At 33.7% G+C, this 24,040-nt stretch overlaps 1 protein-coding gene across 10 annotated transcripts in view; it reads left to right on the forward strand.

Moving 5' to 3' along the window:
* The window catches only part of LOC143225188 (uncharacterized), a 109,687-nt gene that overhangs the window by 78,843 nt on the left and 6,804 nt on the right, over positions 1–24,040 (forward strand). For 5 of the 10 annotated variants that reach the window (XR_013013670.1, XR_013013668.1, XR_013013671.1 and 2 more), the window contains one exon: positions 5,524–5,734. The exons of the other annotated variants lie outside the window; for them this stretch is intronic. Coding sequence is in view for 1 of the 5 variants with exons in the window: in XM_076454168.1 (XP_076310283.1) it covers positions 5,524–5,577 (54 nt within the window). In the remaining 4 variants the exon portion in view is untranslated. Of the gene's footprint in view, positions 1–5,523; positions 5,735–24,040 lie in introns of those variants that run through there. 10 annotated transcript variants of the gene reach the window in all.

A 24,040-nucleotide genomic window follows, 5' to 3' on the forward strand; every position in this document is an offset into this window, starting at 1 on the left:
TTAAATGGCAAATTATAGCAAACAATATTCAGTGGCAAGAAATAATACTCATATTGAGGGTATAAAAATAACTGTAGCGTTCAAATATCTTTGATTATTTATAAATGCTTTACCTTTCTGATTGTAAAGAAAACATTTCTTTGAATAGCATTCAGTGAAGTTTTCTACTAATTTTTATCAGCTTTTAACAAAAGATGAACAAAATAACCCTTTTTTAGTGATAGTAGATACTTATAAATAGTAATATATTATAAATAGCAAGCCTGTGTATTTGTGTAACATTTTTTGATATATATATATTTATTTTCAAGTTCAAAAATACTGAGAGATTATAGGAAAATAACTAAACAATTAAAACTGAAGAAAAGACTTTTCATCATCTTCTGTAAATGTAATTCTACAAAAATGCATATTCTGACTGAGGAAAAAGTCAGGACATCCTACCCCCTAATAGCTAGTGTTACCCCCTTTGGCTGATATAACTGCACTAAGACGCTTCTTGTAGCCATCTACCAGTCTCTGACATCGGCCTGAAGAAAGTATGCCCCACTCCTCAATGCAGAATTCTTTCAGCTGTGAGATGTTTGAGGAGTTTCTTGCATGTACAGCCCGTTTTAAGTCACCCCACAGCATCTCAATGGGATTAAGATTTGGGCTTTGATTCGGCCATTACAGGACTTTCCATTTCTTAGTTTTCAGTCAGTCCTTGGTGGATTTACTGGTATGTTTTGGGTCATTGTTGTGTTTCTGGGTCCAGTTCCGCTTCAGCTTTAATTTTCTTACAGATGGTCTCACATGATCCTCAAGCACCCTCTGATACACAGTAGAATTCATGGTGGATTCTATGATTGTGAGCTGTCCAGGTCCTGCTGCAACAAAGCAGCCCCAAACCATGACACCTCCACCTCCATGCTTCACAGTTGGTATGAGGTTCTTTTCCTGGAATGCTGTATTTGGTTAACGCCAAACATGTCCTCTGTTCTGGTATACAAATAATTCAATTTTGGACTCATTTGTCCAAAGAACATTATTCCAGAAGTCCTAGTCTTTGTCTACATTCTCTCTGGCAACTTCAGTCCGGTCTTGATGTTTCTCTTAGAGAGCAAAGGTTTCCTCCTTGCACACCTCCCATGCAAATTAAACTTGTGCAGTCTCTTTCTGATTGTAGAGGCATGTACTTTCACATCAACAGTAGCCAGAGCCTACTGTAAGTCCCGTGATGATATATTAGTGTGTTTGAAGACCTCTTTTAGCATCTTGCGGTCTGCTCTCGGAGTGAACTTGCTTGGACGATCAGACCTGGGCATGTTGGTAGTTGTTTTGAAAGCCTTCCACTTGTTGACTATTTTCCGGACAGTGAAATGGATGATTTCAAAATCTTTTGGGATATTTTTAAATTCCTTACCAGACTCATAAGCTGCTACAATTTTCTTTCTGAAGGCCTCAAACAGCTATTTTGCTCTCACCATGGTGCTTACTCTCACTTCAACAGTCAGGAGCACACCAAACTAAATGTCTGAGGTTTAAATAGGGCAAGCCTCATTCAAAATGCTGAGTAACGATCTTCTAATCATGTGCACCTGGTGTAATACACCTGTGTGAGTTGAGCCATTTTAAGTGGGAATAAATGTGGGGGTGTCCTAACTTTTTCCTCAGTTAGAATATGCATTTTTTAGAATTACATTTACAGAAGATCTTGAAAAGTCTTTTCTTCAGTTTTAATTGTTTAGTAATATTCCTATAATCTCTCAGTATTGTTAAAATTGAGATAAATATCTATATATCCAAAAATGTTACAAAAATACACAGGCTTGCATAGAGTGTCCTAACTTTTTCACATGACTGTATATATGTAATGTTATATTATGAAAACACAAAAATAAAAAGACTGACTGAACCAAATCAAAATTTGATTGTGAAAGTTAAAAGTGGCTGATTTGTTTATAGTTAAATAAAGGGGACGATAAGGAAACAAATCAAATTATATCTTATTCACAAATAAGACAAGACAAAATAGATTTGGTAAGTACAAAGCTACACGATTGGTTATCTTCGCTCTGCCCACTACGGGTATCGAAACCCGATTTCTAATATGATAAGTCAGCAGACATGCGCCGTGCTTACTGGAGGACTGCAAAATAAAGGAAGCTGTTATAGATGAAAGTGTAAGATAACGTAAGCACGTGGAAACTGAATCTAAGAATACAAAATTAAAAACGGCAAAACTATATTTAAAAAAGGACTGCATGCAAAATACAAATTATTTGTTCGGAACTACAGGTGATTGAAATGTATTACAGTTTGATTCGAAAACACAAAACGTGTAATTAGATTGCTTTCAACATACACAATAAAAACTAGTGAGCTCTTCATAGCAGGTCTTCACAGACTAAGAATTAGGTAGTACCTTTGGTAGTTTCATATCGAAACGATTTTAGTGAATAATGTAGTTCGCAAATATATTGATGAATACAGCCTGGATTGTCTTCTGTTGTAATGCTGGAACATATAGCTGAATTTAGTACATGACCTATACTGAATTTCCAGAGTCCGAATTAGAACTTGAAAAAACATCACCTAAAGCGTTTATATCTGAGGCATAAATGTGACTATAGGAACGTCTTATTCCAAATATCGATTCAACAAATAACATGCCTTCTTAAGTTAGCCACCAGACTCATTTCTTTATTATTTTTTTACTCGACATGATTGCTAAAAACAACAGCTATGTATCAGGTCATCCCTTAAGTAATGTACGATTTTAAGTTCAGAAAAAGAGAAAGGATTTCAAATGCTTTTATTGTTATTTAGTCAATAATATATGTTCCATTGTTATTAATTACTTCCTGCCAACGATTCACAAGCTTCTGAATGCCACTTCTATAAAATTTTGGGGTTTGGAGGAAAAGAATGTTGAGAGGGTAGTTTTGAAATCTTCATGTGTTCGAAGGTTTTTCCATCGAGATAGTTCTACAAACTTCGGAATAGATGATAGTCAGATGAGCCAAGGTCTGGAGAATAATAAAGATATGGAAGTTTTTACCAGTCTAGCTCTTCAATCTTTGTAAATGTGATACTTGCTGTATGGGGCCATGCATTATCCTGGTGTAACACAACTCATATACACCTGATCAAAGCATACCTCTTTTCTGTCAGTGCAACATGCAAGTGCTCTAACTGTTGACAATATAAGTCTGATATAATCGTTACATTGAGTGGCAGCAACTCAAAGTGGATCACACCAATAATATTCCACCAAACGCTTAAGAAGACTTTCTTAGGGTGGAGATCCATTTTGAGCTGTGCTTTAGCCAGTGTATCTGTACTGAACCATTGTCTACAGCGCTTAAGATTTTTTATAAAATATCCAATTTTTTATCTCCAGTCATTAACCTGTCCAATAAAGGTAAGTTACGTTCACGAGATTGCAGAGAAGTGCAACTGTCCATTCTTGTTCTAAAATTAACTTCTGTCAAATTATCGGAGGACCCATTTTTCAAGTTTTGACACCTTTCTAAGCTGTTGCAGATGAACTGTTGAATGGGTTGAATTAAGCTTCTGTGCTAGTTCTTTAACTGTTATAGCACAATCTTCATCAAGTGTCAGCAACAAGTCATCATTAAAATCAACACGACGACATGAACGTAGCGCATCACTTAAGCTGTAGTCACTTGATCTGAACTTCTGAAACCACCTTCGACATTTTCTTTCATTGAGACTCTGCACCTTAAACACCTTAAATGTTTCGTGTAGTTTCTGCGGCACTATTGCCTTTTTCAAACTCATGAAACATTATATGCCTAATGTGCTCCTCAGACACATCCATCTTCATAATGGTTTATTTGATAAAATATCTGAAAAAGCGGAGTTGGGTTAGTTTCTCTTATTTGTCTGAACATTTTATACACATCCTATTACATATTTTAGTCATTAAAGCCTTCTTCAAAGACAAATGATGATACACTTTCTGTATTAAATTTTCGGACATTACTTATGGGATGACCTGATACATTATTTAATTATTTTGTTTCACGGTGTGGACTTAATAAACTAAGTTGCTAAAATTGAAACAAAAATTATCGATTAGATTTCCTTACGGTTCAGAAATAATAATAAAGCTGTAAACGTGCATGCTGTAGTGATTTTTAAGGACGGGATTGCGTTCATACTTAGGATTTATTATACAAGAAGTCATTAGATCGCTCTCTTTGTTTATTTAGAATTTAGTACAAAGCTACACAATGGGATATCTATGCTCTGCTCACCACGAGTACCAAAACTCGGTTTTTAGCCGTGGGAGTTTGCAGACACACCGCTCTGCCACTGGGAGGTGAATGATTCTCCAATATTTAGATTTTGTTTTGATGTTGCCATAACAGCTAGATATTTATAGTTCATTATACCTGTACATAATTATGAAGCTTTGATAAATAAACATTATCAATTTCGGTTGCGAATCGAAAATATTTATTTAATTCTATTTTCAAGTTTTCTTTGTAATATAGCTGTTTAGGTAGGCAAGTAATATATTTTATGACCACTGAATTCGGTGTATTTGTTTGAAATTAAACAAGAAGCTGCGCAATAGGCTATCTGGGCTCTGCTCATCACAGGTATCGAAACCTGGCTTTTAGTGGTGAAAGTCCACAGACATATTGCTGTCCCACTGGGGAGAGGATTCGGTGTAACAGTATTTTGTGCATGAGGAGTACGTTATATCAGAACGATTTTTAATATGCAAATCAGTAAACAATGTGAAATTATCACAGATAAACACGAAGTGGAACTGAATGCGTGAAAATTACATTGTTTCCCGTTACGTAGGTGGTGTGGTGATACCGGACACTCATCACTTTCAGACGTAAAATATTCAAACACTTAAATCATAAAGATGTGTTCAGACATAGGCGTCCGCAGAGGACATTTGCTCCTTTGTATTATCAATTTTGTCCAGTTATAGCGTTCATGTAATTTATAATCTTACGGAAATCCATAGTTCATATCAAAGATTTAGAATTTACAAAACAGAAATGCCTGTCGTACCTAAGACATCTTTAGAAATAAGAAAGGAAAATAATGTAGATTAAAGTAGGACACCATAACTAACCAGAAAGTGACCAGTAATACGTCATACTGTAAGGGGTCTAAAATGAACGCGCCATATAATCAATAGCTCAACAACAAAATCACTTAGAAATAAATTTAACACTTACGAAAATACAGTTAATAAACAAGTGCCAGGACTTCAAACCAATATTAATAAACAGTTTGGCCCGGCATGACCAGGTGGTTAATCTGAGGGTAGCGGGTTCGAATTCCCGTCACACTAAACATGCTCGTCCTTTCAGCCGTGGGGGTGTTAAAATATGATGGTCAATTCCACTATTCGTTGGTAAAAAGAGTATTAATGGTGTGTGTACGTCACCGTTAGGGAAAATAGTATCATACTAATTACTAATTAATCACCTTAATCATACTAATTCGCTTACTTTAAATGTGTCTATGCATATATTATTCTTTTAGGCTTCTTCTTGTTGCTCTGAACGTTTTCAACGTTGGATCTTGTCTTCCACATGATATTTCATAATCCTGCTGTTTTTCCATCAGTGATTTCAAGTGCTGTTGAGTATTTCGTCAGTCACTTCCAAGGAAGGAAGATACCACGCCCCAAGTAATGTTTGGCTGGCATGTACCCTGTAGATTCACGAATAGAAGTTTTAATATCTAGCGAAAATTCAGATAAGTTATTATCCGAAGTTGGATTATGTTTTCTATATAAATAAGTATCATTCAACTAATATTTCTATTTACTATTTCAGTAATGCTAGACTAAGGATGATATGGAGTTGTAAATATATGTTTAATTTCAATAATTTTACAAAATTTATCAAGGAAATGAGACACAAACTGTAGACCATTACCAGATACAAGAGTCTTAGGAATATCATATCTACACAAGCATTTATTAAATAATGGATAAAATTGGTTTGAATTCACCATTTCTAACAACTTTTTTGTGTAATAAAGAACATTATCATTCAAGGTGCAGTGTTTGAATATACTTACAGTATAGACGGTCTGGTAATATTATAGTTCTCAACTAAGTGCACATACACTGCTGGCTAAAATCTTAAGGCCGATGAACATAAAGAAAAAAATATACATTTTACGTTGTTAGACTCAACCACTTATTTGAGTAGAGCTTCGAAAGATGAAAATAAGAAAAGGGGAAATAAAAATAAAAAACTTTTGCAGCATTTAATAGGAAAATGTGAACAAAATGAAATTAGCCTAAATACTAGCTGGTCAAAAGTTTAAGACCAAACTGAAACAAAGCGTTAATAGGTAAACACGTAACGAAATCTAGTCATTTGTGTTCAAGCATTAGCGTTGTCAACGTATCCCACTGACATCTCCTGTGTTACGTCAATTCCAAACAGTGCATGACCTTCGTGAAGCCATCTTCACCATTTGGAATAACATTCCAGCCAGCCTTAGGCAAACGATTATGTCGACCATGCCAAAGCGAATGTTTTCAGTTATTCGCAATGACGGCCGTGCAACACACCACTGAGACCTCTTGTTGGGCATTTCCTACCCTGTTTAGGACTTCTTTTTGGTACGGTCTTAAACTTTTGACCAGCTAGTATTTAGGCTAATTTCATAGTGTTCACATTTTCCCTATTAAATGCTAAAAAATGTTTTTTTTTGTTTTTATTTTCCCTTTTCTTATTTTCATCTTTTGAAGCTCTACTCAAATAAGTGGTTGAGTTTAACAACGCAAAATGCATATTTTTTTCTTAATGTTCATCGGCCTTAAGATTTTGGCTAGCTATGTATGTCTATATTCATCATATGTAGCTTTTCGAGTAGCCAATTGTTTTGTAATATTAACATTGACAGTTACAATAAATTTACAGTTACGACAGAAAGTGTTCGTACCCCTGCGTCCCAAGTAGTTTTTTGCTCATAACTTAGAAAGTATCACGATTAGGCTAATAAACGTAAAATATATTATAAATATTATATTAACACACATCCACATAATTTTATGTAAATTAAACGACAAATAAACTGTTTATAAACAAATAATCAAAAATAGAAGGAGCTGAAAGTGTTCGGACATTTCAGAACGTGTGAAATAACTGATATCCCCGTAAAAGTTTTGTTTAGTTTGGCGAATAAACTACATTAAGCCATTTCAGAACTAGATACTGGGCTCATAATTATTGGAATTTCGCCAGCAAAAAATTTACTTCCGGCAATTTAGCGCCGTCTCCGTCATTATCTGCTTGGTCATCATGGCGAACAGGAAACAACTGTCCAGTATTGTAAAAAACCGAATTATTGTAAAATACAAGTCTCGTATGTCTCTTTCCGGTACTGCTACACAACTTAATGTGCCGAAATCTACTGTTCAAAGCATAATTGCCAAGTTTAAGCTAACAGGATCAAATGCTAACTTCCCTCGTTCCGGACGCCCCACCACAATTCCAGAGAGAACCAAGATGAAGGTTGTCAGAGAAGTTAGTAGGAACCCTCGTTTAACACGTAATGACATACAAAACTGGTAAGGGAAACTGGGGTTGAAGTAAGCACCTCTACAGTTACAAACATGTTACGCTTTTGGGGTTCAAAGCATGCCGTCTTTGTAGAACTCCATATTTAAAGCCTGTTCATTTAAAAGCATAATTGAGGTATGCAAAAAAGCATGTAGATAAACCTTTACTTATTGGAAGAGTTTTCTTTGGTCCGACGAGAGTAAAATAGAGCTTTTCGGCTGCAATGATGTTCGCTATATTTTCCGTAAGAAGGAGGAACGAAATCTTCCAAATAACACCTTCCCTACAGTTACACACGGAGGTGGTTCGATCATGCTATGGGGCTCCTTCAGCTCTTTTGGTGTAGACAGCCTTCACCGCGTCAACGGAATCATGAAAAAAGAAGAGTACGTTGATATATTAGGCACTTAAATCAAGAATGATGCTCGGAACTTGCGACTTGGGCGTCACTGGATCTTCCAGCACGGCAATGATTAAGCACGCATTGAAATATGTGCAATCCTGGTTGCAGAGAAACCATATAAGCGTTCTGGAGTGGTCATCGCAGTAACCCGATCTCAACCAAATTGAAAACGTTTGGCATGAGTTGAAGACCAGGGCTCATCAGCGTCATCCGAAAAACTTGCAAGAGTTGGAGGCATTCTGTGAAGAAGAATGAAAGAAAATACCAGTCGGGTACTGTCAAACAATCATGGAGAGCTATGAGGAGAGATTGCGCCAAGTAATTCACCTGAAAGGTTACACAACTCACCATTAAAGTAAACGCACAAACACTTTCTGCCCCTCCTATGTTTGGTTATTTGTTTATAAAGTGTTTATTTGTCGTTCAATTTACATAAAAAATTATGTAGATGTGTGTTAGTATAATATTTATAATATACTCTACTTTCATTGTCCTAATAATGATACTTTTTAAGTTATGAGGAAGAACTACTCACCACGCAGGGATACGAACATTTTGTGTCGTAACTGTAGGTGATGACTTATTGATATTCAAATCTGGAGTTTTTTCTGGGGGATCAGAAAGATGTCCAGACAAGGAATTAGGGAATTGGTTCTCTTTTCCTTTTCTGTGCAGTGTATGCTCAGTAACAAACATTTAATTTTTGGAACTTTCAGAATATTCGCATTCCATATTCAGCAAGCTATTTTGAACTTGGTAAATTATTAGGTACAGACGTATTATAAAATCTAAAATCCAACATATTCCAAAATTTGGGCACGTAATGAAAACAATAACCATCCCTACTTGATTACGAATTTCAACATCATCTCATCTTGATTATCAAATCTGCGAGGTAAGGTTTTTGTTTAAAATATTGGTTTTAATTTTTCTTAATTATTACTCTTTAAATGTGAATATTGCACTTCTTCAATCGGTATCTCCTCAGTCACAAAGTCATGCCTAACAGATTGCAAATTTAATTCAAGAACATTTGTGAAGAAATTAATGGTTTTCTAATCCAATATGAAGAGATAGTCCAAGTTTTGTTGACAACAAAACATTAGTCATTAATGTTATTTGTAACTACTAGTTTTGTTTTAAAACATCATCACAGCTTATACTTCGTCATTATTTTTGTAATACACATGTTACCTTTAATCCAAGGTTTGAGTTCAAGTATTGGATCATTTCTTTTGATTTGCTACCATATATTTTAATTTAATAATTAATACTCCGATCCTATATTTATACAACCTATTACTTTCAAACCATTAATTTTTAAGGTTAGGTTCGACAGATCCGTTTCAGTTATTGATGAATAGTTAATGACGGATTTTACTTTCACGAAACTCGGAACATCCTTCTTCGATTCCTGTTCTCCTTTACAAATCACCGTTCTTTGTTGCTATATACCCTGTTTACATATTTTCTTTTCTTTGGACAATGCACAGATAAATACACTATCTGATTATAAGTGGTGCACTGCACGAGTCTATTACGGCACTCGGCCTGGCATGGCCAAGCGCGTAAGGCGTGCGACTCGTAATCCGAGGGTCGCGGGTTCGCGCCCGCGTCGCGCTAAACATGCTCGCCCTCCCAGCCGTGAGGGCGTATAATATGATGGTCAATCCCACTATTCGTTGGTAAAAGAGTAGCCCAAGAGTTGGCGTTGGGTGGTGATGACCAGCTGTCTTTCCTCTAGCCTTACACTGATAAATTAGGGACGGGCTAGCACAGATAGCCCTCGAGTAGCTTTGTGCGAAATTCAAAAACAAACAAACTATTACGGCACTCAATTTTAATTACTTCACTGTCAAAGTTTCTTGTTCCAGCAATGCTTGTATTGTTCTGTAAACAAAAGCACATCAGCAATAGGTATAACAAAGTCAAAATCCAAGTATATAAAGAACATACGGTTTTGATATTATACAGTTCACAATTTTTCTTTCTGTACCTTTAGAATTCCATAATTCACAAATTTTCGCTATTTTCCAAATAAATGTTCTCAACTGTCTCACCTGAATTAGCTTGGCACTTCTTACGAAAGGGTTCCTTAGTCAATTCAATATTATTTAAAACCACTGGGTACAGACTAATCAACGTTTATTTAAATTTCCTCCAGTGTTTCAAAGTCGTCTGAAATACTTCCATCATTCAAGTGGCTCTCCCCTCAAACAAGAAGCCAAAGTTTCCACCCATTCATACTCAGGTGTTTGATACATATAAAAATGTCTTTTTAAACTCTTAAGAAACTCCAAGATATTAAATTCGACTTTCCGTCGAACTTCTCAGTAGTGGTAGTGGGTTGATTGCAGTGACGTAAAACGATGTATTTTCCACAGATCTGTAGGTAGAATGTACTGTCGAAGTTTGGTTCAGGAGGGAAAGACGTAGGTTCTCTACCTGGTAGATCAGTCACGGTGTAAGTTAAAATTTCTACTTGATCAGTCAGTACTGATAACTTTAAGATTTAATTGAACTTAAATTATTGCTGAATTAATCACTTAATATAAAGTTGAGAAACAAACAAATAAAAAGGAAAAGGTATTGCTTCTATACCATATGTAGGAAAATAATACCGACAGTTGAAAACTGGATGAAAGACCTAGCCAAAAAATGACATTACGTGGTGACACTCGATACGTCGTACATTTGTATATGTACCTTGATAACTACAACAAGTCTCAGGCCTCTTTATATCTCTCAGTGTGTGAAACAAATTTCCAGTAGTTTACTAGCATGTTACAAAACACTTTTCAAGGATTTACGGTCATCACTCAAAGAGCAAGTTAGATATCAGAAGAGTGGATAAAAAGGTAAAGATAGACTCCTCTTGTATCGGATAAATGTTCTGAATCATTTGTACCACAGATTTGTTTGAGGTCAGTAGATATCACCAAGAGAGAAGGTTTCCAGTTGTACTTCATTTCAACAGTCGCATACTTCGAACAATCAGAAACGGGTATTCGTGTTATTCCATAAGAAAACACACCAATCATGTTGCTAGAAGCACCACCAATGAATTTCCGAGCGATCAGACAGTTAAAATGGGCGCTGGAAAACCGTCATCCTTGTGCACTCGCTGAATTATATAAAGCCAGCAAGGACAAATGATGTTCTCTAGACACGACATCCTCATGAGAAAAAACAAACAAACTTTTTTTAAAATAGAAACTACGGCTATTGTCCAAATGCCCGGCCGTTGGGTAGAACATAATAGATGTAACAACATCTACTGTAACTGCGTATTGAGGTCCCAAAATTGTTTGAGTGTAACGTAGTGAACCCCCTGTATAAGTGTTACTCACATAAGTGTAGCAAGTGTCATTTCCTAATTGTACTTTATTTTTTACTAGTAAACCAGTCGGTTTTAAAATAATTTGCTTCTATACGCATGTAAAAGAGGAGGGAAAGAAATTAATGAGATAATGCTAATAATGTATACATTTTACTATCTCCACATCACTTTAGTAATGTGTGAAGATGTTTTTCAAAAAACAATACGTACACTTGCGAGTGTTGTCTCCTGCCTATATGTATAACAATGTAGAGAAATATAGACCTTCCCCCCCAAAAAAAAGAAGTCAGTTAGAGCAAATTTCCTATTGTTTGGTTGTTGTGAACTACACAAATGGCTATTTTTGCTCTGTTTAACACGGGTATCAAAACCTGGTTTCTAGCTGTGTAAGTCTGCAGAGATACTGCTATACACCTGGGGAGCTACTGCTGGTAACCGAACATTGCAAAATCTATTCTGTATTACAATAATTTCTTAATTAAAAGATAAGTGCAAGTTTGAACACATAATTTGTTTATAAACTATCGTGAGAAGAACAATATATTATATTTATTATTTGTTTTGTTTGCAGAAAGCTACTCGATCTGCCGTATCTATTATTCTTACATTTCAACTTAGAAGAAACAAACATGCAATTATTATGAAAGCATTGCATAACGATGATTTTGATAAAAATATTTTTTATGATACCAAGTTCAGGTTAGCTTCTCATACTTAAGTTTCGACCAATGAGGCTTTAAAAATCGATTTATCTTCCCTATTATGTTAGCACAGATATAAGGGTGAACTAACGAGTTTCAGATGATATTTCAAACCTAAACGGCACCTATTGCAACCTGGGATCAGCCCCTGCCACCTATATAAAAAGCAGGATTGATAGCCACTTTTATAATAAATCTCAATGGTTGATTGACAAGTCTCCAGGCTTAAGACCTTAAAATCTGAGTTTCGATACCCGTAGTAGGCAGAACGCAGAGAGTAGATTGTGTAGCTGAAAGTGTGGATCGTGTTCAGTGATATTTTGTAGGCTGGAACTTTGGACCACACGAAACGTAGCTTAGCGTTTAACCACCAGCTGCCCGTCTGAATTTGAAAATATTCTTGAAAATGAAGGAAGATATGGCGACAAATAATATTCATAGCTTTTACGACCTTGGTTTCAATCTGTTTATTTTTCTTATTACAGCTCCCCCAAACCAATTAATATATATATATATATATAAATATGGAAAATATACTCAAGAAATATCCACTCTAGCAGTAATTTAGCAGTGTTACACAGTAAACGAAAGGTAGCTAATCAATACTACTCACCGCCAACTCTTAGGCTACTTTTTAATCAACGAATAGTAGAATTGACGGTACACTATAACATCCCCACAGCTGAAAAGGTGAACGTGTTCTGTAACGGGGACTTCAACTCGCGACCAACAGGTTGTGAATCGAACGCCCTAACTACTAGGCCATGTCATGTCCAGTAGTAAGTCTGAGAGCTTATTGTACCAGAAATTTAGATTTTAATACCAAAGGGGCACAGCACAGGCAGCCCATTGACTAGTTATGCACTTAACATCAAACAAACATAGAAATCCAATGCCTTAAAGATGTGATTCAGCCTCATAGTGGTACAGCGGTATGGTTGCATATTCACACTGTTAGAAACTGGGTTTCGATATAGTGGTGGGCAGAGTTTTGCGTTTAATTTCAATCAACAACATGTGGCTCAATCAAATGAGAACAATTTTAATTGATAAAAACACACATATAAAATCACTCTATCATTAATTATTATCAATTCTTCCTGCTTGTGTGTGTTATTATAAGCGATTTCATGTTATTTTTGTAAATGTTATTAATGTAAGACGGAGCTCTGCAATACAAGATTTAATAATAAGTTCTTAACCACATAAGAAGAACAAACACGTGATTTCTTAAATTGTTATTGTATACGTTCGGTGGCGTTTTTCTTCTGATTTGTTGATCATAATTTATAACAGTCATTTCATTTACTTCAAGTCACCCACTAGCACAGGGGTATTCTACAGACATACAACAATAGAATCCGCGTTTCGATAATCGTGGTGGGAAAAACATAGATAACCCAATATGATGCGCTGTGCTTAACTTCAAAGAAACAAAATTAAGTACAAATAAGTTATAAGCTGTATTTATATTAGGAACGCCGTCTTTATGCTAAACATCACTTACATTTTATATATAGTGAAGAAAAGTGAAAGTATCGAGAAAGGAGGTTTGTTTGTTGACAACGTCAAAAACGAGCTTTCGCTCCTTCTCAAGATTGCAAACAATAATCCAGCTGTAGGAACTTCCACACAGTAATGTATTGATCACCTAGTTACAGACTATGACAACGACAAAATTAATAGATTTACAAGCAACTGTGGAGATAACATAGATACGTTGGGCTCATTTTAATTAATACGAATTTATTGAAAGGTCATCTTGTAAAAGATGTAGGCATAACAAACTTAAAGATAATTGTTGTTAAAATACGCTTATATATTTATTACACATTTATAAGATCCAATTCCTAAAAAAACTGCAGTGTAAACAGATAACTTGAAAGTTGTGTGGTTTTAAAATAGGATCTTTATTCAATCTTTTAAAATAACATTATAACAACGAGGAGAAAAAAATCTTTAACTTAAATAACATAATATTTTAACTTAGTGCCACCTGTTGGTAAAACAGTAACTACTGAATCGAATTCTTTTTTAAAATTTGAAATTTACTGTGTGTGAAAACTAACTAACAGATTTATTTCAGCGTTTGAAATTGAGGCAATAGAAATGCGTATGTTTCAACTGTTTGTAACTTTTACAGAAAATTTAACATTTTGGCCGAAATATACCAATTCATTACCTGCATCATTTTATTGGAATTACGAAATCTGTGCTTTGATAAGAAATTTATCAGTTTGTGACTAATCAAGAGACGCTACTATGTTTGTTCTTCTCCTTACAAATGACAAGAACTTTATGGACAAAAACTTCCACATATTAACAAAGTTACTTTCAGGCATCAAAAGAAATAGCCACCAGATCACGTTCTCAGAACACGCACAAGCATGATGTTTGTCTTTAAAGGAAGATATTAAGTTATTCATGGAAGTACGAGAATAAAATTTCATAATAAGAACAATAAATTCTATATTAGCTCATATGAAGTAAGAAGAGTTACATTTCTTACAGCCTACATAAGAAGTACAAAATTATATACTTTAATACCTTGTATGATCTCTGTACATTATAAATAATTGTCGAGCTCAGCGTTTTGTGGTTAAGTCATGCACCATGAATATTAGTTTATAACAAACATATATTTGATATAGAAAACTCATGTTTCATCATAATCCGATGTAAACGTGTTAATATATGTATGTAAAAATTACATATTTGGCAAGCATAACGAAACATTTGTGAGAACAACTTCAATACATACTAATATATTTTTTAAGAAAACTCCATAGTATATAAAATCTTACACAAACACCTCATTGTAATAATAGCTGAGATATGTACTTGTTTAAGTTGATTGCTATGAATGAAACAAAACAAAAGACGCAAGTAATAAACGTTTCTTCATATTAGAAACTTCACAAAGCATTTTAAAACTAAATTTCTTGTCCTCTCGTCGTGCTGACCCTCACATACCACTATTCTACAGCTTAAAACTGACGTAAGTAAAAACTTGTAAAGTATCACAAATACATAGGTTTACCGTCTAACGTTACAGAATAAACATTACAACTAAAAGAAATTGTAAGTTCACAATAAATTAACTCTAACAATGGTTTTGTAGCTAAACAAACACATATTATTACACCTCACATATTATTAATATATATATTCATACTATATGATGGTCCAACAGGAAGTTATTTTCTACTTCTAGGTTATTAGTTTCTGTTTTTGATCGGGAGCTAATATATTTGCTGTTTAAACGTAACGCATAAAATCGTATACATAATCTTGAAGGTGTAATCATTTAAATATGTAAAGAATTATTAGTTTCATCCATCTTACAGTTTGAACAATTTTTATATGAAGGACAAATTTCTCTGATAGCATAATAATCTTTGATATTTAAAAATATATATGGATTATATATATTAATTAGGTTTCATACAAGTTAGTGAATAATCCTTGTTATACTCTCTTCTTTACAATATTTAGTAAAGTTTAAGGTACTAACAAAATTAAGTCATCATATCACACGGTTTTCCTTAAGTTACAGTTATACACTTCTTTATATTAAAGAATAAAGTATAACTGGTAGAGAAGGGGAACACTTTTTAATAAGTTTTGTGATCATAGATATTTCTTAGCGGTAAATTGGTGGATGTACTGTCACTATAGCATTTTATTTTGCTGGTTAAAAGAAAAGTTATAGACTAGTTGACGATATCCTAGATATTTCAGACTAAGTGGAAGTAACATGTAAACACAGAGATAATTGAAGTTCACCCTCGAACAGATCTACAAAAACTTTAGGTTGAATCTGAATACAACAACTTTCATAAGTCCGACATATAAGCCTATCATAATGTTCATTACCCTAACTGTTTTAAATAATTAGTGATAAACATCCTTCTTAAGGATGATTTAATTAATTATACTTTTGTTGAAACATTGTACTGTATGAGTCATGACTGTTAGAAATATGTTCTCTGCTTCGTGGTAGGATGATTTAATTATGAATCAATTAATTAATGAATTATCATTCATTGCCCTTTTTAACAAACTAATTAGTGTTAAGCGTTCTTTTAAAGATCGATTTAATTATTTAGTGATTAGTTATTGATATGATGAGACATGCCTTTAACGAGTCATGACGGCCTAGCAACGCGTACCTTTGGAATTATGAACTCATCATATTCGATGATACCCCTCCCCCACGTCTCAAACTTCCGTCTTCATGCGTCATGTAAACTGCCGTTTGTGACGTAGTGGACATACCACTTACTATTAAGGATGAGGTGACTTGTACTGAGAGGTAAACATATAAGTTTTGATACACGTTTGTGAGATTTATGTAACGAATTACAAACATATTAAGCACAAAAACAAACAAACAAACCTGGAAACAAGTTTAAACACTTATGAAAAATATATTTTGTTAATTTTTAAATTTATAGATACAATTAACATAATTTATTAACACGTATCAAAATAAAAATGTGCAAGTATGTTTTTTTGTTTCGAACCAGACAAGGAATTAAAAGTATATTATATTATTATGAATATGAAATGCTTTAGAAATTAAAAGTATATTACATTATTATGAATATGATATGCTTTAGGAAGTAAAAGTATATTATCTTATTATGAACATCATATGCTTTAGGGATTAAAAGTATATTACATTACTATGAACATGATATGCTTTAACATGAGTACCTAAAATTTTGTCTTTCATCTTAGTTGATGGTTGTTATGAATCATAGTCATCCAGAAATATGTCACGGATTCAGGATATTCCTGTATGTACAAGGTTATTAATCATTTAGACATCAATAATGAAAATGGTATATAATATGAAAAAGTTAGACATTTCTGTGTATTTTCATAAGTTTTTAAAGCTAAATACAAAATATACTAGAAGGTGCTATGTAGAGAACATACCTCCACCACAGCGGCCTGGCATGGCCTAGCGCGTTAAGGCGTGCGCTTCGTAATCTGAGGGTCGCGGGTTCGCGCCCGAATCGCGCCAAACATGCTCGCCCTCCCAGCCGTGGGGGCGTTATAATGTGACGGTCAATCCCACTATTCGTTGGTAAAAGAGTAGCCCAAGAGTTGGCGGTGGGTGGTGATGACTAGCTGCCTTCCCTCTAGTCTTACACTTCTAAATTAGGGACGGCTAGCACAGATAGCCCTCGAGTAGCTTTGTGCGAAATTCCAAAACAAATGCAAAAAAATGCAAAATCCACCACAGAGAGTTAATCATATCCAGCGTCAAAAAATACAAAAATGTGTCCGCTGGTCTATCGTTATCACTTTACAGGCTATTTTTAGCACGACAATGAGGAATAATATTCTTCATACGTTCACCAAGTGTAATCAAACCTGATAATTTTTTGACTGAGTTATAGAGCAAAAATGATGTCAAATAATGTCAAAATCTTTAACACTCCAAAAACAAATAAATTCTTAGCTTGGTCGTAATCCAAACATATATCAACTTTTGTCAAAATCCATTCAGCCATTTAGAGAAATCTTGTTGACACACAAACACACAAAGAGGTAAAACATAACCTCTGTGCATTTTCGGTGGTGGAAATAATTTAACTCATTAGGGTTTTAATGAAACAAGAGGAAAAACAGCATTTCTAACGAACTCCGAATTACTTATGTTACTGTATATAAGTACGAATTTTAACACTGGCATACAAAATTTTAGTTAAGAAAAATCTTAATTCAGTAAATTATGCCAGTGATTATTTATTTCAGGAAATCTGAAATATAAGTAGGTTGAATTTATCGGCCCCTACATGACACTACTGTTGCTATCAAAAGTAGCAATATAAACCACCAGAGTTTTTAACAAAGCACCATAACATTATAAGTGTATGTATATAAACACACTTCTGTGGTCCCACGTATTTGTTAAAATTATTACATGGAGTCATTCATGAGTGATTTTTCAACAAATTCACTTCACTGAATGAGTCATACAAAATGTGCAATACTAAACAGAGAAACAATGATGGCATGAAAACAAAGGAATTTATTTCGATGTTACAAATATGAGAGTGAGCTGTAAATACTGACTTGGGAAGTGTTGTTGAAAATACAACGTATCTGTTCTTTTCATTGATGATAGTAAGGTATTGTTCCAACATTTGTATTGAAATATTTAACAGGTGAAACATTTTTCGTGAAATATATAAATATCAAAGAGTCTTACATTGTAGATGTAGAGAGAGCTTGTTGTTTGTTTGGAGTTTAATAGCACAAAGCAACAATGGTATCTGCACCAGAGAGAAAGAAAACTCAGCTTTGCCTGGTGTTTTAAAACCAGATTTATATGATGGTTTCAATAGAGTTTTGCGTGTTGTTTTTTCAAAATTATTTGTAAGAAATGTTTTAATCTAATCAAGTTGAAGTATTAATGAGAAGTATATAAAATTCACAGACAACTGTTTAGTTACCAGATACATACACGTGATGTATGCAGTTATTTATTTGGCTGTGGTAGAAATACTTTAAGTCATACAGATTGAAATATTCCTATTTAGCAAATAGTTTTACTTGCATTTTCTATTATCGTTGTTTCATTATGAAATATGTGAAGAAACTTTGTAATTGATGCCAAAACCGTTGCACTGTTTACAATTACAAGAAAGTCAATAAAAGCATTGACAACACTAATAGTGAAAGGTGACGTCAGGACTACCTAATGAGATTCAGCTCGACTTTGTAGGAGTAATGTAATTTCAATTCCTTTCTAACCTACTAGAACTGGGTTTTACCTATGTAACAACCAGATGGTAGGTTAGGAGAAAATATATTGTGTTGGACAGTGTGGAGACGTGTTTTTATTGTTCGACATGGAGGACAGAGAGCAGCACGACCACAAGATGGTTTTCAGAATGGATCAATTAGGTATGAACCCATGTTAAATCTGTAGAGACGTGTAACTTGATCAGTTTATAGTTATCGGCATGTGTCACCACCTCTACTAACTTACACGCTCAGCTGAACTTCGACCAATTAGAATTCAGCCACCTTTCACTTTAATTCTATACTTTTCAGTTTAAGCCACACTAAGTCTCTTTCTTGATGGACTATCAATGATCTTCTTGTCTTGTTATATCCTAAGAAATCCACCCTGTTTAATTATTGAGATAAGTTCATCAAGCGTTTTCATCTAAAACGTGGCTGTCAATTCCTGCAGAATATGTGGGACATCTTATTCAGTGATGAAGCTTATGAATCCATCAAAGGTGGGATGGCATTGGAGAGCTTGCTTCATATATGATCAAATTACCCATGCAGTTTCCAAGATCTATATTACTACCTTCAGCGGTGAAAGATCCTATAAGAACTGAGGAAAGTAGCATCGCTATGTCTGGTGATACAATGATGGCAATGCCAGCCGTGAACTTGATGGAGCGAAGTCTTTAGGTTAACAAGCAGTCTCTGGCATTGTCATAAATAACGGCATTGAAAGAGGAAATGAAGTCTAGAGAGAGATGGAATTCAGTGAACCCTCTTATTGTATGAAGCATAAATAACACAAAAAATGTCATCGGATGTGATCACATCTCTGATAGAACCACTACATCTCAAAGACAGAAATATTCTGTCTGGAAATATATCTGTGTCAAATACATCCAAGGCTTATAAAGATAGAAGCAGAACAAACTCCAGGACAAATTCCATTCATAAGAACGTGAAGATGGGTATCCAGAAGATCCAGTCATCTGGTGGACAAAATCCATTCATTATCAAAGAAACGTGTATATTAAAGGCAAGTATCCACACAGTCATTGCCACCAAGAATCCACTATCAAAGAGACTTTAGAAGTCATTTTAGAGAACAGCAAGGATAACATTTACAACCTAACTACCAAAAGACCAGACTTCAGGTACCGTCAAAAATGTACAGTAAAGATAAAAGTCGGATGAGGAAGATAGTGATTCCTCTGACGCGTTATAAGAACGAGATATGATATATATTGGTTCAGACTTGCTTATGCTGAAAAAAATCCTAGGGTTTGCTGGTTTTTTTTCCAAAACACGTACACATACGTCTACAAAATATGTGTATGTGTTTTTGTATTTAAATTTAAAAGAGTTCTCTGTCTTACACACTCACAAGTAGGTGTAGGGGGCATAAGATCTAATCAACAGTTTGTTAAATATAAGTTTTGTCTTTTTTTTGTTTTTCAGTAATGATATTCTAAATCTTTCACCCATATGAGTATATGTAGAAGGAAGAGAAGGAAAAGGATATTTGTAATGCGCATTAATTTTGAATGTATACAGTATATCTTTTTCTTAGATATACGTATATCATATATATAAGTTAAAAATGTCATTTCCAACTTTTTCACATTGCAGTTGTATCTCAAACACTAAATAGTTTTCTTTTTTTTTTGTCAAAAGCTCACCTAGTTTGATTCAATTACTTTAGAATCCAATTAACAACACGAATTATATTTTTCTGTTTTTATCACAATAGTATCAGTGAATAATTCACTTACGCTACCTTGTAACTCGAAAAACTAAACAATCATAAACATTAATAACACTCAGTAAACAGTCTTGTATATCCAACATTCAAATAACAACAAATAACTATTTTACTCCTATACTTGTTATTTCTGCATTATTATTAGAGTTAATTTTATAATTTATAGTTTCATCTTCAGTACCTACTCAGAAATAATCAAAGCGCTTGAATATGAAAAAAATAATAGTTTATACTTCATTTATTTTAGTTTAACTTCTTATATAGTACAGCTCATGGTATACACATATGATTATCCATACACTAGTTTAACTTCGAATATCCATTGAGGAATGTTTCCACGTTAACATGGATCATTAAATCTCCAGTTCTATATTATATAAAACATTAGCTAAAGATGTATGTTCTAACATAAATGAAAAGCACTACTGTGTATTCAATTCGTCATTTTTATCAATAAGAAACAAAGTAGTTTATTAAGTAGAATTAATATTTTGTTTAATCGAATTCCTTACAGTCTGATTATTGGTATAGTGTACTTGATTTATTAATGTACTTATATACACGTATTTGTGTAATTTTAAACTAACGCAGTCCCTGAAAAGAGCTCCTTTTCATACACATTTGTGCAAAAATATTCAAACTATACATATTTAATTTATTCGATGCATCATGCTCATATGATCGTTCATACACTGATTTAACTTACAATCTACGTAGTTCTGTAAAATATTGCTTAGTGCTTATTTATTTTAACACATTTAAACTCTAAGTATGTTAATCTAAATCATATAAACTAAAACATTATGTCCAAGCGAAAATGAGACAGTACCACTGTTAACATATTCAATCTATCATAACCTGTACAATCGTTATTGAGTCCTGTTAAACTCTAAATGACGATTTTGCTTCAACTACATACAGAACATACTCCTTATAATGTTCTTTGTTATATGTTTTTCTAAGTGAATGATTTACTGAAAAAAAACGCAATGACATATGCAAACTTTCAACTTTTCATAAACAGACTTTTATGTCATATAGATATAATTCAGTAAGCGAAATAAGTAGAAACAATAATTTTATTTTGGGTAAACGATATCATCCTATACAGGACCATAACTTTTATGTTATAAAACATATCGTTTTTCTCTAGAACATTTTTAACATCTTTTAATTACAAGTACAAAAGACAATAACTTTGCTATATTATCATGATTTATACTTTGTATGAACGTTTTGTGCTAAACATAAACAACTCATGCTACACATTTAGAGTTGACGAAACTTTGTGATCTTGGAGGGAAACTTTTTGTAGGTAGAGTTAGAACAAACTGTGATCACCACTAGTTTACAGTTCCAAAAGCGTTTGTGACAAGTGCATTTGGGATGGAAAAAATTATTTTGGTACTTTGTAGAGTAGGATTTTCCTTCTTATAGGAGGCCCTGCATGTCCAGATGGTTAAGGCACTCGACTTGTAATTCGAGGATCGCGGGTTAGACTCCCCGTCACACCAAAGATGCTCGACCTTTTAGCCCTGACGGTCAATCCCACTATTCGTTGGTAAAAAAGTAGCCCAAGAGCTGGTGGTGGGTGGTGATGACTAGCTGCCTTCCCTCTAATCTTACACTGCTAAATTAGGGACGGCTAGCCATCGTGTAACTTTGCCCGAAATTCCAAACAAATCAAATGTTTGTATACGATTTATTTATCTTTAATATTTTGTTTTCAGTTAAGCTCACAGAAGTACTGCTTTATATATTTATCTAGCATCATACAGTTGGGTAGTTTGTTTTATTTATTCTTGGTTAAATTAAAATTAATAAGTAATTTTATGACACGTATCTAATGTTAAAAAAAATATTTCAGGACATTCACTTTGTAATAATAATTATCAATATGTTTGTATTTTAATATGTACAAAATTACAAAATGTTTAGACAAATGTTTGGTGTGATCTAAATTATATTATTTATTTTATTTAACACAAAACTCTGCTTTTTCATATTACTTATAAATGTAGCAGTGTTTTAATCTATGTTACTGGTTATCCACTTTGTTCATAACTTACTGAATTGTTTATTTGATCGGTTATTGTCATCTGTAAATTGACTTTAATGATCTCCATTTATACACTTGTACGTTATATCAATATTGCAGACATTGGTTTGTTCATTCATACCTATTTAGAAATAATTTACGGATGTACGTGACACAAGTTAAAATCAACTATTATAGTTATTATATTTCAAACATATGTATTATAGTAACATTGCTGACATAATAATTTTGTAAAAACCTTATTTATGTTAAAAATTTGCCAACTTTGTACATTAAATGCAGAGATTATGTTTAACTTGTACCAGAAAATATATCGATTTAGTAAGAAAGACTTTAACAGTTTTTTAACTTACACAGATATCTCAGCAACGGTCACACCCAATAAGGAATAATATTTCACCAGGGTATTTTATGTGTTGAATCATAATCCAAAACCATTCTACCCACGTGTTTCGTGGAAAAGTCGGACCTTAAAATCAAGAGCTTTCATCAGAATGCATAAGGAAATCCTCACCCTTCTTACAAGTGAGAAAGCAGACCTGGTGAAAAACACTAATATGTTTTGTTGTAAAAATCTTCCAGATCCGACATTTGTTCAATGAATTTATATAATTGTAATAGTACTTTCTATTATTTATCCATTTCACTATTTCACCTCCTGTGAATGGATCTTCAAATCCAGTAGGAGGTCCATGTGGAAATGTATGCAAATTGTAGTTAAACGTTTTGTGTTCTACAGGTTTTATGGACTTTTTTTTACGATTACATAAATGAACCAACTTTTCATGTCCTACGATAACCTTTTATTAATCATGAATTTACGTAACTTTTGTTCAGGGAACGGGTGCCCAGCTAGTTTCTTACAGATTTTTTTTGAAACAACGTAGTTTGAAACTTACTGACTATGTTTGTTAACATGGTTTTTAATTTAAAAGTTTTTTTGACATAGTTAAAACACATTTTGGATATTAAGGTTACCGAAGTATCTGTGTTAGCTTATAAATCATACAAGGTGATGGTCCCCCATTGAGACAGCGGCGAGTCTCCGGATTTACATCGCTAAAATCAGGGGTTCTATTCTACTCGGTGGACACAACGTATAGTTTGATGTGGCTTTGCTATAATAAAAACACACACACACACAAGGTTATGTACAAACTTTCTATCTCTATACGAAATTTATTGATTTCGGCAACTTTTAATATGTTTTGTAATGTATGGCTAGACATTTTATGCCAATTAGTTTAGCCTACTTACCCACAAATGAATTTTGTGTATTACTGAACTTTAACCTTAACGAACAGAGAAACAAGTTTATTGATTTTTTTTGGCAAAAAGAAGTTTCTATATTCCGTTTCAAAAGATAATTATCATGTTGAAAACTTTAGTGTATAACATGTTCTTTCCCACATCAGTAGATTTGACACTTTGTAATGTTAACGTCGATGAAATTATTT

Source organism: Tachypleus tridentatus, chromosome 9, assembly GCF_004210375.1.
Source record: "Tachypleus tridentatus isolate NWPU-2018 chromosome 9, ASM421037v1, whole genome shotgun sequence".
NCBI lineage: Eukaryota > Metazoa > Arthropoda > Merostomata > Xiphosura > Limulidae > Tachypleus > Tachypleus tridentatus.